Source organism: Lactuca saligna, chromosome 4 (assembly GCF_052625555.1).
Source record: "Lactuca saligna cultivar CGN05327 chromosome 4, ASM5262555v1, whole genome shotgun sequence".
In the NCBI taxonomy this organism is placed as follows: Eukaryota; Viridiplantae; Streptophyta; class Magnoliopsida; order Asterales; family Asteraceae; genus Lactuca; species Lactuca saligna.
Window position 1 is genome coordinate 329270392 of NC_136420.1, and position 16065 is coordinate 329286456.

General features: G+C 34.5%; 1 protein-coding gene and 1 long non-coding RNA gene across 2 annotated transcripts; one reads left to right on the top strand and one right to left on the bottom strand.

The window, feature by feature from the left end:
* The first annotated feature begins 6606 nt into the window (after positions 1-6606).
* Positions 6607-7696, top strand: LOC145044101 (uncharacterized). Its single transcript, XR_013681212.1, has 2 exons — positions 6607-7438; positions 7531-7696. It is a non-coding gene; the product is annotated as an uncharacterized LOC145044101 (long non-coding RNA).
* A 6111-nt stretch (positions 7697-13807) lies between these two features.
* Positions 13808-15836, bottom strand: LOC145044102 (tubulin alpha chain-like). Its single transcript, XM_078992914.1, has 4 exons — positions 15556-15836; positions 15147-15381; positions 14689-15059; positions 13808-14603 (listed from the first exon to the last, which is right to left on the bottom strand). The coding sequence occupies exons 1-4, from the start codon at positions 15646-15648 to the stop codon at positions 13950-13952; spliced, it is 1353 nt and encodes a 450-aa protein (XP_078849040.1). The 5' UTR covers positions 15649-15836; the 3' UTR covers positions 13808-13949.
* Between the last annotated feature and the right edge of the window lie 229 nt (positions 15837-16065).

A 16065-nucleotide genomic window follows, 5' to 3' on the forward strand; every position in this document is an offset into this window, starting at 1 on the left:
GAGTTTTAGTTGGGTTTCAATGATGTCTTCAGGTGAGGGTTGCGTTTCTAGCATGAATTCGACTTTTGGATCGGACGAGGTTGTGTTTAGGAACATATTCGGGAAGAGACGAGAAGTTGTTAAATAAGTTTGCGATAAGAGTTGTAATATGATTAAATTTTTACATATTTTAAAATTGAACATTGGTGGGTGAAAAATACAGAAGTTTATATTTTATCAGTAAAATGGTATTAACGGATAGAGAGTAGATTTCTAGGTGTACAGGATCTTGTGTTAAGGTTGTTAGGAGAATTGTTTGAATACAATTAGATTTAAAAAAAAATGAATGACAGAAGGATAATAGAAAGTGTGAAATTGAAGGTCAAAATGTTGGTATTTATAGCATGATTGTTAAGATCCTGATCTTGATCTTCAAATTTTACAATTTTAAGATCCTAAAAGCATAAAACAATCTCGGTCTCACTAGGATCTATTTGAAGCATGTATAGTGAGATTTTAAGATCTCAACTAGGATCTTAATATCTTAACATGATCTGATCTCACCTCTCTAATTTTGCTATACACTCGAGTTTCAAAAATTCATATATTCAATTGAAATCGAGCATCACAAGTTTCAAAAAGCCTCAGAGTTTCACAGATTCGTTTCGGATTAAGCAGGTCATACTCATGATATCCCATTTGTGATCTTAAGCTTTTAGTTGTACATAACCATAATGATTTTGTTTCTTTTTGCATTTAAGATGTTTACTTCCTAATTTTTACGGTTTGCAACAACAAAAATTATGATTTATGTTTAAATAGATAAAGTTGACTCCATATCTACATTTTAATCATCCTAATTTTTACAAGCAAATTTGAATATGAGTTCATTTTATTTGGATTTTACGATACAATTACAATCTTTCAAAATATAAAATGATATTGTGTAAAATCTCAATCTTAACATATACTTGATTTATAGAATGTTAAATAATTAAAAATTAGAAAAACTAACCCATGGATGGGAGTGAAAAGAGACAATGGGTGCGATAGATTTGTTTCTTGGGGTGGTACTCACTGCAGCCAACCCATTTATACCCACCGCGATGCCAGGTGGCACTAACTCGCAACCGTAATAATGATTGTACACCCACCGGTCTAAATGGATTGGGATCCAATTTTTATCGGATTTGAAAAAACCTATTCTTGATTATATTGTTATTTTTTAAATACCTTAAAAGGTTGCCTTTTTATAATAGGGAAAATGACTTGTAAGGGTAATGATGTTTTTCCCGTGTTCACATTATACCATTAACGTTTTTTTTTAACAAAAAGTACCATTAAAATGTGTTTTCTGTACATAGTTTACCATTGGTAACCGGATACAATAGGTATCCCGGTAATTTATTTATTTAAAAATAATATATGTGGAAAATACGTGGTTCACCCCTCTCCATTAAACACCCTCACCCTCAATTAAACACTCTCAAAGCACGATTAAACACCCCCATACCAAGATCGTTGTGTAGGGTTTTCTCAGTCGAAGTTTTGTTTGAGATCGATCATGGCTGGTCCATCTAATGCAAAAGGATCAACTTACATTCAAGTAGATGTTCATTACGATGGAATGTTTTCCCCCATTCCTCATCTTATATACTACCTGAATCAAAAAACGTCAATTACAGATGTCGATTTTGGTGGAATAAATTTCAAGGAGTTCATTCATGTTCTTGAGGATGTCACAAAGGGGAAGTGTCCTGTTGTCTACTACTGTCTTGGGCATAAGTCAATGCGTGATGGGTTGACACCACTGAAAAACGATGATGACTACAGGAGGTTTCTTGATGCTGCACATGGTAACGAGGGAAAGATTAATGTATATATTGATCACTACAACGATTCGGTGCTTGACTGGATAGAGGAAGAAAAGGAAGAAAAAAGTGTTGATAGTGAAAGCTCTGATGAAGATAAAGACTCGGTCATGTCTGATGCTCTATCTGTTGATCATGAACCCGATGAAGAGGTAATACCATTGACTAAATCTGATGATCCCTTTCTTAACTATATTAGTGTTGTCCCTAGAGATGATTTTATTGATGAGGATGATGATTCAGATAATGGAACCAAAGAAGCCTCAATTTACCCTTTTCATGACTCAACTCAGAAATGGGATACAATGCAACCCATCCTTGGTATGAGGTTTTGTAACCCTCAAGAACTTAAACAGCTTGTCTCAAACTATGCAGTAGCAAATGGTTTTAACCTTTGGTATGAAAAAAATGATAAAACTAGGTTGCTAGTCAGGTGTTGTAAAACTAGTGAAGGAAAGGCAGCATGTCCTTTTAGACTATGGGCTACTTGGATGAGCAGTGAAAAGTCATTCCAAATTAAGTCCTTACGTAATGAGCATAACTGTGCTAGAACCTTCAAGTTTGGGTCAGTTGTTACTTACTCATGGATAGGGAAACATTTTGTTAATGGTATTTTAGAAAATCCCAAAATGAGTTGCAGGGAAATGAGGGATAAAGTTGGGGAAATTTTCAATGTGAAGGTTAGTGTTGGACAATGCAGGAATGCAAAGAAGTTTGCACTTAATGAGATCGAAGGTAGTTTGAACACACATTATGAAAAATTATGGAGTTATGGAGCTGAGATATTAAGAGCTAATCCAGGGTCAACAGTGAAAATTGGGACGGATACAATGCCTGATTCCACAATTTATTTTTCTAGGATGTATGTTTGTATCAAAGGTGTAAAGGATGGTTGGATTGAAGGATGCAGGAGGGTTATAGGTGTAGATGGTTGCTTTTTAAAAGGTATTTGTAGAGGTGAGCTTCTTTCAGCTGTAGGTAGAGACGCTAACAACCATATTTACCCCATTGCTTGGGCAGTAGTTGCAGTTGAGAACAAAGAAACTTGGAAGTGGTTTCTAAACTTACTACTTAAGGACATTAACATGGGAAATGGGGCAGGATTAACCCTACTTTCTGACCAACACAAGGTATTTATCCTAACTGTTTTTTAATTGGTTACCGTTTTATTTATCTTAATGTTATGTTTATCTTAATGTTATGTTTATCTTGCATGTTTAGGGTCTTATTGAGGCTGTTAAAGAAAGAGTACCAGATGTTGAGCATAGGCAATGTGCTAGGCACGTCTATGCTAATTTCAAGAAAAAATTTAAGGGTGCTGCATATAGGAAGCTTTTTTGGAGGGCTGCAAAGGCCACAACTGTGCAGAGGTTTGAAGGTATAATGAAAGAGATTAGGGTGATTGATATACAAGCGTATGATCACTTGATGGAAAGAGATCCAAAATCCTGGTCTAGGGCTTTTTTGTATTGGACAGGTCTTGTGATGCCATTGAGAATGGTATTTGTGAATCTTTTAATGCTACAATTGTGCATGCTAGGAAAAAGCCGATTATAACAATGTTAGAGGAAATTAGGAGGTTTGTGATGGATAGGATGTATTGTAAAAGATTGAAGGGGCAGAAATGGAATCTAGCCATATGTCCATCTATTAGAAAGAAAATAGTGGACAAGAGGAAACATCTAAGGTATATATACTTTATTTTATAGGTATTGGCATGTAATTTCCAAGTACTAATTTTATACTATATTCCTTTATTTTATAGGTATTGGTATGTAATTCCCAGTGGAGTGCAACAATTTGAGGTGAGGTCAGTACATGAGGTTTATGCTGTGTACTTGAACCAAAGAACATGTGCATGTAGAGGATGGCAACTAAGCGGTATACCATGTATACATGCCATGGCTGCTATTAGTTATCTAAATGAGAATGTGGAAGACTATGTGGCAACTTGGTTCACAACAGAAATGTTTGGAAATTGCTATAAGTATACAATTAATCCTTTAAATGGAAGTGAAATGTGGCCATCTTGGGAAGGTCAACCTATGTTGCCCCCGAAACGTAAAACATTACATGGCAGACCTAAAGTCAACAGGAAGAAGGCTGCTTCAGAAAAAGAAGGTCGTCATACTATTAGCAAGAAAGGGGCTATTACAAAATGCAGCATCTGTAGAGAACCAGGACACAACAAAATAACATGTCCACTGTCCAAAGAAGGTTTTTTTTCATATCAAGTATCATTCATTTACAAAAAAAAAATATAAGTATTATCTATTAATGCATTATAAATTTTAATGTAGGACCAAGTACTGAAGCCAAAAAGAAGAAGGGTAAACATGTTCCTGATGTTGAGGATGAGTCTGAATTTGAGATTGAAGAGATGGATGAAGTTGAAAATGAGTATGAATCTGAGTCTGAATCTGAGATTGAAGAGCTGGCTGAAGATGGTGATGAACCTGATCAGGGACAAGTTGATGAACAAGTTGTTGAAGCTACTGTTGAACTTGATCAGGAACAAGTTCATGAACTTGATCAGGAACAAGTTCATGAACCTGATCAGGAACAAGTTCATGGACCTGTTGTTGAGGAACCTGCTGCACAACCCGTTGTTGAAGTTGAACAAAGAGCACAACCATTGAAGAGGAAAAGGAAATACTCAGAGAGGATCACTGAAGTGGCATTAAGGAGGGTGGTCATCACCAAGGATGGATGTGGTTTAAGTGTGAATAAACCTGTTACACTGGAATGATTCCCTTTGATGTAAATCTGCACATTAAAAACTGTGCTTTTGTTTGTTTAAGGCAGAAATTACTATGCTTGTCTTTTGCTAAAAACCATGCTTGTCTTTTGATGTAAATATGCACATTAAAAACTGTGCTTTTGTTTGTTATTACCCTTTAAATATAATCTACATCGTTCAATGTTGCTTTTACATATGATTCCTTGTTTTTGACCATTATGCCCTTCATATTATTTTTTACCATTATTCACATTAGATCATATTCAAACACAAGATTCTGCAAAGTTGTTTGCAAAGTTGCTTTTACATAAGATTCTTTTTAACCATTATGCTCCTAGGATTCCTTCATTTTGACCATTATGCCCTTCTGCACATTAAGAGATAAAATTCTGCAAAGTTGTTTGTACAAGGGTAACATTCTGCACATTATTACCCTAATAAGACAATGCATGAATGCTCATTCAATGTTGTTTGTACTTAAGATTAAATCATATTCAAACTTAAGCCAAACATGTCCATATTATTTTTACCATTATTCACATTAAATCATATTCAAACACAAGATTCTGCAAAGTTGTTTGCAAAGTTGCTTTTACATAAGATTCTTTTTGACCATTATGCTCTTAGGATTCCTTCATTTTGACCATTATGCCCTTCTGCACATTAAGAGGTAAAATTATGCAAAGTTGTTTGTACAGGGGTAACATTTTGCACATTATTACCCTAATAAGACGATGCATGAATGCTCATTCAATGTTGTTTGTACTTAAGATTAAATCATATTCAAACTTAAGCAAAACATGTTCATTCAATCATATTCAGCAAAACATGTTCATTCAATCATATTCAGCAAAACAACCATAATATCCGATTACAATTTGACATTTATGCCCTTAAAAGTGATACTACAAACAACATAAACAACACAACTACATATGTTTTGAGACTGCTAATTTTTCTAATTATCTTATCAAATTCTTCATCTGTCTTCTTTTTGTAAATATTGAAATCATGGTCCATAATTGCAATCCTCACTTCACAAGATTGTGCCCTTACTTCACAGGATTGTGCTCCCACTTCATCTCTTTTCTTCTTGTTGACTGTATCTTCTTCATTAACCCATTCCCAGAATTTGCATTTAATTTCTGGGTTATCCTAAAACAAATATACGAAAATTATTGAAAAGACCTTACTACATATAGATTAAACCCGACATACCGTTGAATTAGGGCAAACCCTAAACTCTTTTCCAGGATTATCTTTGGCCGTTGAAGTCCAGATACGAGAAGGGTAGCCACAATCACAGGGATTTGCAAAATCAAGTTTCGATTTTGACTTGATTTTCTTCGATCTGGTGTTGGAGGTGTACGTAGAGGAGGAAGCCATGGATTTGAGAAAGCTGCTACAGTCTTGAAGAGTGAAGAAGAAATCGTGCTTTGAGAGTGTTTAATTGAGGGTGAGGGTGTTTAATGGAGAGGGGTGAGCCACATATTTTCCACATAATTTTTTTTTTTTTAAATAAATAAATTACCGAGATACCTATTGTATCCGGTTACCAATGGTAAACTATGTACAGAAAACACATTTTAATGGTATTTTTTGTTAAAAAAAAAACGTTAATGGTATAATGTGAACACGAATAAAACATCATTACCCTTACAAATCATTTTCCCTTTATAATACTTAAGTCATTATTGTAAATATCCCCATAAAAAACGGTAGATTTTGTTGCACAATTATTGCAGAAAATGAAGTTTATATATATTTAAAGAAAAAAAAAAAGTAAAACAACGAAACAGTCGATGTCATTGAGTTGAAACGTGGCAGAGAGAATTCCAAGTAGAAAACCCTACCAAAACGGCCTCTTGACTGGTCTTTGTCACTCATTTTAAAAAATCACCAACACGTCGTTTTACTTTTACCCAATCAAAACGCCACCTCATCCACAAATCTCCACGGACACGTGTCATCTCTTAAGATCACCTCCCCGACCTACAAATCTCCCCAACCCCCCACCTCAGATTCCACCGTTGCTCCGTCGTCTCTATATATCATTATCATCTTCACAGTTCACACATCCATATCGCCGGAATATTTCCAGCATTGTTGATTGAATACGCCCTGCGTCATTTCTCCGATCTCGATTTCAATTCTGTTACATGCTTTTATCCATGACTTTAGTGAAAAATTCTGTTAACGATGCCGTTTCCGTGAACGCTTCGGTGGCCGGAGATTTCCGAGATCGGACAACGATGACGACGTTGAAGGTTTTGAAAGAGATCGAAACGGATCAGGAAAGTAACGCATCGTCCTCGGAAGATATGGAGTTTTACTCTCCGAAGTCGGTTGTCGCGAAGAAGTGGCCGGTGACGACGAAGGAGGTTAATGTTTCCCGCGCTCGTGTTCATGATCCGATTGTGAGGATTAGAACGGAGGATTCGCAGATCGGAGAAGATATTGGCGAATGTTTTTGTAAGTTCGATCGCTCCGCCCACAATCGCGTAGATGTTATGACATTCTCCAGGCCGGCTTCGCCTCTCAGCGGGAAGACATCGTCGTCATCGATCAAAATCGAGCACTGAATCCGCCGCATGTTCGTCCTTTTTCTCTATCTCAATTCTCATACACCGTGTATATCATGAATATGTTCGTGCCTCTGCATCTACGACTGTAATTAAGCTCGTGTAGTTTAATCAGAATCATATCATAAGTATTTTAGATCTGAAATTCTCCTTTATGTTCAAGTTTTCTGTTCGTGTTGAATTCAAATCTCCACATATGAGATTGAATCTACTGCTAGTTTGCCAGAATTAGCAAAAATCCACCACTTGATTCCATTATTCCTATGGTTAATTCTACAACTATACAATTGAATCTATATTCATGTTTCATTCCTCTATTGTTATTGGTTTACACAGTCCTTTTTGATGATCATCCCAGGTGAAGATATGCGAGCAGGAAGCTAGGGAGACATCATGAAATAGAGAGTTTTAGATTTTCTTCATTAGTTCGTGAAATAAAGTATGTAGAGAGTGCAGAGCAGGTTTTTTCTTGTACAGTGAAAAGTCAGAAAGTATATAGAAAGAGCCCTCTCTCTTTGATATAATCATCAGTTCCTTTTTGTTTCTCAACTGCTTTTCTACCTCTTTGATTAAATTTTATGCTTTGAGGCCCAATGAATTACTAATTCTTTCAATAGATGCAGGAAAGCAGATGATCATGGAACCAGGTTTTTTTTTTTAGAGTAGTTCATGATTAAATAAAGATATGATCATTAAAGGAACCCAACAACTTGAAAAACCTCAAGAAAATTAAAATTGAAGGTTGTTGCTGCAAGAGTAAAAAATCAATACTTTGGGTGAACATGTTGGAAATCATTCTTAAATTTTAAAACAGATTAATATTAGTTTTGAATCTCATAATTCAAAAAGGAAAACATATTAATTGTAGGAGTTCAGGAGGCTATGGGTGGAATTACCCTAGAATTGCAATTATAACGAACTAAATGTGGACAAGTCATTAGTTATCGGTCAAATCGAAGGTCAAATAACGAGTTGGTTTAAGGACTAGTTAGTTCAACCATCAAACTGATTCGACTACCAGCCAATTTGTCTGGTTTGCTTAATGGGCCAGTCCCACTCCTAGTCAATTCAGATATTAGTCATGTCCAAACCCAATCAAGCATGGGTGAGAATGTAGTTGTTAACCTTTAAAATTTAAATACCCCCCCCCCCTCTTCAAACATACTTAGGCTCCTACGTGTCGATAAACGTGATGTCTTTGAACCGAACTGTTGTTTGTATAGAAAGAAAAAAGATGTCACAAAAGTTTGTTCATGTTAGTGGTTAAATCTTCATTATCATGTTCATTATTTGTAATAAATTACACGAATCAATGTCTTGTTCAAGTGCTAAAATGTCCATTCAGTTTTTATTTTTGAAAATTAATTCGGACCATCTCTCGTTTACTTAAAAGTTGCACGTTTCATCTCGACGAACATAAAAAAAATACTTTTGTCCTTATTTGTTTCATTTATGATTTCTTTTCCACTTACTTGTTATTTTTAATTATTTATTAATATTTTTATTAAAAATAATTATCTATTTCCTTTAATAAAAGAAAGACTCTAAACCCTAAATAGATCATCTCCCTACCCCCCATTTCTTCATCGGTTCGTCGACTTCAGATTGGACCAGGTCACAAGTCCATCGAAGAAAAGGAAGATTCAGATCGGAGAACTAGATTCAGATTGAACACAAATCGTCTCCATCAACTGCCCTCATCTGCATGTACAACCTTTTTCCCACCATGTACAAACTACTCTTAAAACCACCGGTCAAACTCCAACTGTAGGGGCGGCACACAACTAAAGAAGAGATTACCAGTGATGGTGATGCTCGATTTGAAACCCCCAAAGTGAAATCCTTGATGAAACCCTCAAAGTTCTTGATTTGAAACCACATGTCTCCTCACGATTTCTCAAAACCCTAATGCACGGGTGGTAATTGCCACATTTTATTCTCTCTCTCTCTCACACACACACACACACACAATCAACAAACATACACAAGGTGTGTTTGTGTTCTGTGTATCTCTGATTAGGAAGAGGAACGAGGAAACAAATGGCAATGAAGGGTCAAGGGTTTCAGGAAAAAAATCAGGTGAGATCAGTGGGAGAGAAAGCGGTGAGTATATTTCAAGTTTTCAAAAGGTTCCACCACCATTTTTTTTATTTCTCGAACGATTTTGAGATTTCTAAAGCAATTTTTAGTTTCTAGAATCATTTGGATTACGGGTTTAAGATTTTTTTATTTTTTATTTTTGATTTATGGAGAAGAGCATATCGGGAAAAGAAGATAAGGGGTGGGTGTGTTCCATTATTGGTGTCGGTGGTTAATTGTTCAACAAAAGAGGAAAAAAAAAGTTATAGTTTTTAGGTTTAAAGTTGGATGACCCACAATTTTAGTTAAAATATTTTTCAATAATTAAAAATAATCAGAAATATTAAAAATAAACGAAAAATAAAATTGAAAAAGACATTGTATCATTCCATACAACATATATCTACGGAAAACAAATGCTTAGGCCATTTAGTAATGTCTTCTACCAATTGGTGTAGTTACTCAACATTTATCCAAGCATATAAACTCAAATTTCATTATACACCTTGCAGAGTCGGTCCATGGGTTTGGGCAAGCTGGGCAACCACCCCGAGCCCCCAAATGTCAAAGGGCCTCCATTTTATACTAGTTATATTAATATAGCCATTATTTTTTAATCTAGTCCACTAGTTCAAGGAGTTTTCGACCGTAATAGGATGGATGGAAAAAATATTTACTATTTTAGTGTTCTTTCAAAACTATTTACCATTTTAGTGTTTTTCTTCTTTTTCTTTATTTTTTAGTTTCCTTTTCAGTTTTTTTTTTTAAATTTAAATATCTTATTTTTCTGTTTTTCTTTTTTATTCCACTTTTTATTGTTTTTCTCATTTTTCTTTACTTTTTAGTTTCTTTTCAGTTTTTTTTTTAAAATTTAAATATCTTATTTATTTTTCTTTTTTATTCCACCTTTATATATATATATATATATATATATATATATATATATATATATATATATATATATATATATATATATATATATAAATGACAACTTTCATTTTAGTTTTTTTTTATCCTTTTTTACTGTTTTTTAAATATATATTTTTTTATTTAATTTTTGCTGTTCTATTTAAATATCCGATTTTCTTATACAATCTTTTTACCATCAAATTTTAGCCTCAACATTAAAAAATCATCAAAAACCACCACTATAATCATATTTTAAGGTGCAAAAATTCCAACATTCACATACAATGTTTTTAAAGTGAAAAAAAAAATCTCAACATTGTTTCTTACAAAAAACATTGTAGGTGAATGTCACCACAAAAAAATCTAACATTGTTTATTACAAAAAGAAAAACATCACAATTAGCTTCATATTGAACCGGTAAAAAATCATTACCTGTAAAAAATATATATATTATTTTTTAAATTACCTTGACATAGATAGACATCTATTAAGTGGATGACTCTCCAACCATTCTCGAGCACGTGGATTTAACGGGACATAATCGAAAACGATGTTCGTCTATACCAAGGTAATTTAAAAAAATAATATTTTTATGGTATTTGTTATAGTTATTTTCTTGTTATTATTATTTTTTTTACAAGTAATAATTTTTTACCGGTTCAAGATGAAGCTAATTGTGATGTTTTTCTTTTTGTAATAAACAAAGTTGGGGTTTTTTTTTGTAAGGAACAATGTTGAGATTTTTTTCACTTTAAAAACATTGTATGTGAATGTTGGAATTTTTGCACCTTAAAATTTGATTATAGCGGTGGTTTTTTTATGATTTTTTAATGTTGAGGCTAAAATTTGATAGTAAAAAAGTTGTATAAGAAAATGAGATATTTAAATAATACAGAAAAAAACAAATAAAGAAAATATATATTTTAAAAAAACAGTAAAAAAAGGATAAAAAAACTAAAATGAAAGTTGTCATATATATATATATATATATATATATATATATATATATATATATATATATATATATATATATATATATATATATATATATATATATAATAAAAATGTGGAATAAAAAAGAAAAAAAAAAAAGATATTTAAATTAAAAAAAAAAAAAGCTGAAAGGAAACTAAAAAGTAAAGAAGATGAGAAAAACAATAAAAAGGAGGAATTAGGCCTAATTCCAACATTATCAGGCAAAAAGCGGGAACCGGAAAGCAATGTAAATTCCGATTTCCAAGGCTCGTAGTAGGCGATTTCTATGGAAACTCTAAATGCATTTGCAGTGCTTCCACTCGAAACTCCAATCAATAACAGTTACTTGATTTTTCTTTTAATGCGATTTGCCAATTTCTTTTCCTTCTTCTTTTCTGATTTCTGATCGCACGATTTCTTTCTTCCCCATCTAATGGGATTCACCCTTGAGTTGAGAGTTGTCGATATCTTGTAGCCTTGACCCTTGCACCGATTGAGAGTTGAAACCTTATTGGTTTTTCCTCTGATTTCTGATCTAACGGTTCATATCTCAGTCAATTGTTATTTTTGATTCTGAAATACCCCTCTGATTTTTATTTCTTTATTTAAAGACTTGAATCAGTTTGAGAATCAGAGAATTCAAAGATGCAAATCATGCTATTACTTTCTGAATGAATGTATGTTTAAAGCTTCTTGTTAAATTCAATTATTATCTAATGTGATGCAATTTTTTTTCTTACCCTATTATACAAATATCGCTATTGTAGTCTGTTGAATTCAAGTTTCTAATCAAATACAAATAATGATTTTTTTCATATACTGTGATATAGGTTTTGATTTTTTTGGCTGTTAAAATTGAGTTTTTTTAATTTTAACATTGTGACTCATATTATAAATATTCTGTTCTGCTGCATTCTTTGACTGTCAAACTCGATTTTTTAATTTGATGCATGTGACTTGGATTATTCTGGTAATCTTGTAATCTGGTTTATGTTGTATTCTTTGATTGTTAAACTTGATTTTATTTTCATATGTTGTGACTTTGATCATTTTGATTTTTGTTGCATTTGGATTTCTTATTCTAACACAGTTATATTATAAATTTCATATTTCTTACATAACAACAATCTTATTGGATTTTTGCACCGTCTCATTATGGTTTTATAGATTCCTGATGTGTATTTTGATTTCTTTTGTAGTTTATTTTCTTATACAACAGCTTCCAACTAGTTACAGATACTCTCATTATACTTTTTAAATATATGACATCTACTACTTGTATATGTTAAAAATGGTTCCTAGAAAATATATGTGAACGTGCAAGACTAAAAAAATAAAAGGCAAACTATTTATTGAAACACAAAATTACCATCAATAAGTTTTTTTTTTAACTTCAATTCTTCTAACTTATAAGAAAATGAACAAAATAATGGCTAAGGCCCCAATTTCTATTTTGCCTCAGGCCTTAATTTGTCTTGGACCGGCCCTCACACCTTGCTATATCTATATCCCACTACTTGGAAGATTTCCAAGATATAACAAACCCTACCAAATACAAACACTTATCGACTTGTGGATTTGGAATTTTTAATATCAAATATCCACTCCACATCATTATATCATTCGATAACATGTGGATATCTACCATAATGCATTATGTATTCACGACTCTACCTTAAATACCAGAGCATCCTATTTTTCCAATATTCAACCCTTGAATTACTAGGATGCCTATTTAGTTTGCTAGCATGATAACGCCCTTACCTTTATTTACCCTTCAATAGTTATCAATTTGTGTCAATTTTAACTATGATTGATTATCCTATATTGACTTTCTTACTAATCTTGTCCATATGGTGTGGTTCGGTGTATATAAGTTCATTTTAGGTATGTGTGATCGTCATACACATAATGTCTTTCATGCCAAACCTTGTTTTCAATATATCTTTAGTTGACATTATTATCTTTTTATTATTTCCAATGATGTGTCTTTTTCACAGACATATATATACATGTCTTAGGATTAAATGTCTGCTATACATCCTTTGCTTTGAAGACATATTGTACCATCACATGGTTGATAACAAGTTTGCAAACTTTATTTTCATGTCTTTAGGTAATGAATCCATCAAGTTGCATTGCAAATCCCGTATGGTTGATAAGACCTCTTTCACATCTATTTTGTGAACATCCATATCTCGTATGGTTTTAGTAGCGTATAACATCCTAATGGAGTTTATTTATGTTACATTTGTCATCTATATGTGTTGTCAGTGTCATCTGTCTCATGTTCTTCTTGAAAACCTATCAACAAGACAACAACCGTTCCTACGTGTGGTTTTGCAAGATGAATCTCACTCGTGCTGGATTCCTTCCACCAACGTCCTTTTGATGAAGCAATATCATTGCAATGCGTCTAAGTCTCAATTTCCATCTTATAAGTAACAAAATTGGGACTAATAATAGTTATTAGTTTATATTTTTCATCCAAACATTTTTTTAACTTATATCTGTGCAATGTGCAATGTTCATAATGAAAAAGACTCGTATGGTTAATGAAGCATATTTTCAAAGAATTGTCATGTTCTCGCGTTTGTATTTTTTTTTTTTTTTTTTTTGACATTCCATCTACCACTTCAATAAGTTTCAAATAAAAGGTACCAATATCCACTTTAAAACAAGCAAGACACCATTTGTATTCAAATTCACGACATTACACAAAACAACAAAACAAAAGTCATAGCAACCAATGAGCCCATTGGTTTTTGTAAACAAAAGCTTACTTTTACTAATAATAATAATTCATAACCTAACTAATACTCATCCCCTTCATCTTCTTCCCCATCAGCAGACTCAAGTCCAACTTCCTCATAATCTTTCTCAAGCGCAGCCAAATCCTCTCTCGCCTCACTAAATTCACCTTCCTCCATTCCCTCGCCCACATACCAATGCACAAACGCCCTCTTCGCATACATCAAATCAAACTTATGATCAATCCTCGAGAACACTTCAGCCACACTTGTTGAATTCGAAATCATACAAACAGCACGCTGTACTTTAGCCAAATCACCACCGGGAACCACCGTCGGAGGTTGGTAGTTGATTCCGCACTTGAATCCAGTCGGACACCAGTCAACGAACTGAATCGTTCTTTTGGTTTTGATGATCCCCACGGCGGCGTTCACGTCTTTTGGGACTACGTCGCCTCTGTACATCAAGCAACACGCCATGTATTTTCCATGGCGTGGGTCGCATTTTGCCATCATGGAGGCGGGTTCGAAGGCGCTGTTGGTGATTTCGGCGACGGAGAGCTGTTCGTGGTAGGCTTTTTCGGCGGAGATGACTGGAGCGTATGAGGAAAGCATGAAGTGGATTCTTGGGTATGGGACTAGATTGGTTTGGAACTCGGTCACGTCGACGTTCAAAGCTCCGTCAAATCGGAGGGATGCTGTTAGAGATGATATAACCTGCAAATCGGGAAGAAAAATTAAAATTTTGTGATCGGATTCTTGTCAGAAACATTCGGATTCTCAGAGGAACTTAGTCAAGTACCTGGGATACGAGCCTGTTGAGATTGGTGTAGGTGGGGCGTTCGATGTCGAGAGATTTACGACAGATGTCGTAAATGGCTTCATTATCGAGGAGAACCGAGACATCGGTGTGTTCGAGGAGAGAGTGAGTGGAGAGAACGGAGTTGTATGGCTCGACTACAGATGTGGAGACTTGTGGTGAAGGGTAAACGGTGAAACCGAGTTTTGATTTCTTTCCATAGTCAACTGATAACCTTTCGAGAAGCAGAGATCCCAGACCAGAGCCGGTTCCACCTCCGACGGCGTGAAAAACAAGGAACCCTTGGAGACCAGTACAGTTGTCTGCTAGCTTCCGGATCCGATCAAGGCACAGATCGACAATCTCCTTACCAACTGTTCGATTAAACGCATCAAAGAGTTAGATCTGCTAAGTGTTCGACAAAATGCCTCATAGATTTTGAATAGTTAGATGCCACTTACTTGTGTAGTGACCTCTTGCGAAGTTGTTAGCAGCGTCTTCTTTGCCGCTGATGAGCTGTTCTGGGTGGAAAAGTTGTCTGTAAGTCCCTGTTCGGACCTCATCGATGACAGTAGGTTCCAGATCTACAAACACCGCCCGGGGAACATGTTTACCGGCGCCGGTTTCACTGAAAAACGTGTTGAAGGCGTCATCTCCACCTCCAACAGTCTTATCACTCGGCATTTGACCATCAGGCTGCAAAAAGTATCAAATCAAGAAGAAAATTAGATCATAGCTCAATAACTAATCAAACATAAAGCAGATCACCAGATCTCTAAATTATACAAACAGAAAACACATAGTTATAGAGCTTCAAACAATTTCGAGCTCAGATCTAGAAAGTGAGGAAGAAACAAGTAATTTCGGTACCTGAAGGCCATGTTCGAGGCAATAGAGCTCCCAGCAAGAGTTTCCGACTTGGATTCCAGCTTGACCAATGTGAATCGAAATGCACTCTCTCATTTTCGGAAGATTTTTAGGGCAAATTCGGGGATAATATTATAAAAGGGGTAGTGATAAGGTAGGGTTTGTTGATATTTATAGATAAAAGCTGTTTCAATTTCAAACGGGCGAGAAATTAAAGTGGCTCCAAATACGCAGCTTTTTGAAATTTGAAATGGCTTGCAGCTGGCTTCTTTTTTTTTTACCGTTATTACTTTTTTGAAATATTTTGAATTTAGAATTTCTTATGGAGTGATTTACTGATTTAGGTCGACATTTTGGGTTTCATTGAGCCCAAATTTAGGTGGATTGGACTATTTGATATTGCTTTTACAAAGTAAGAAAATTAGATGGGCAGATCGCAGAAGGCCCGGTCCAATCATTCGGGTATGGCCCATTGTGGACTGGTTAAACTGGTCGACATATATTTTGAATCCA

Bases quoted from the DNA above. Each gene is read 5' to 3' on its own strand.
- LOC145044102 (XM_078992914.1), bottom strand. From the start codon at position 15,648: ATGAGAGAGTGCATTTCGATTCACATTGGTCAAGCTGGAATCCAAGTC. The intron at 15,382-15,555 runs GTACCGAAATTA...TACTTTTTGCAG, and splicing joins GCCTCGAACATGGCCTTCAG to CCTGATGGTCAAATGCCGAG. The intron at 14,604-14,688 runs GTACTTGACTAA...CCCGATTTGCAG, and splicing joins TCAACAGGCTCGTATCCCAG to GTTATATCATCTCTAACAGC.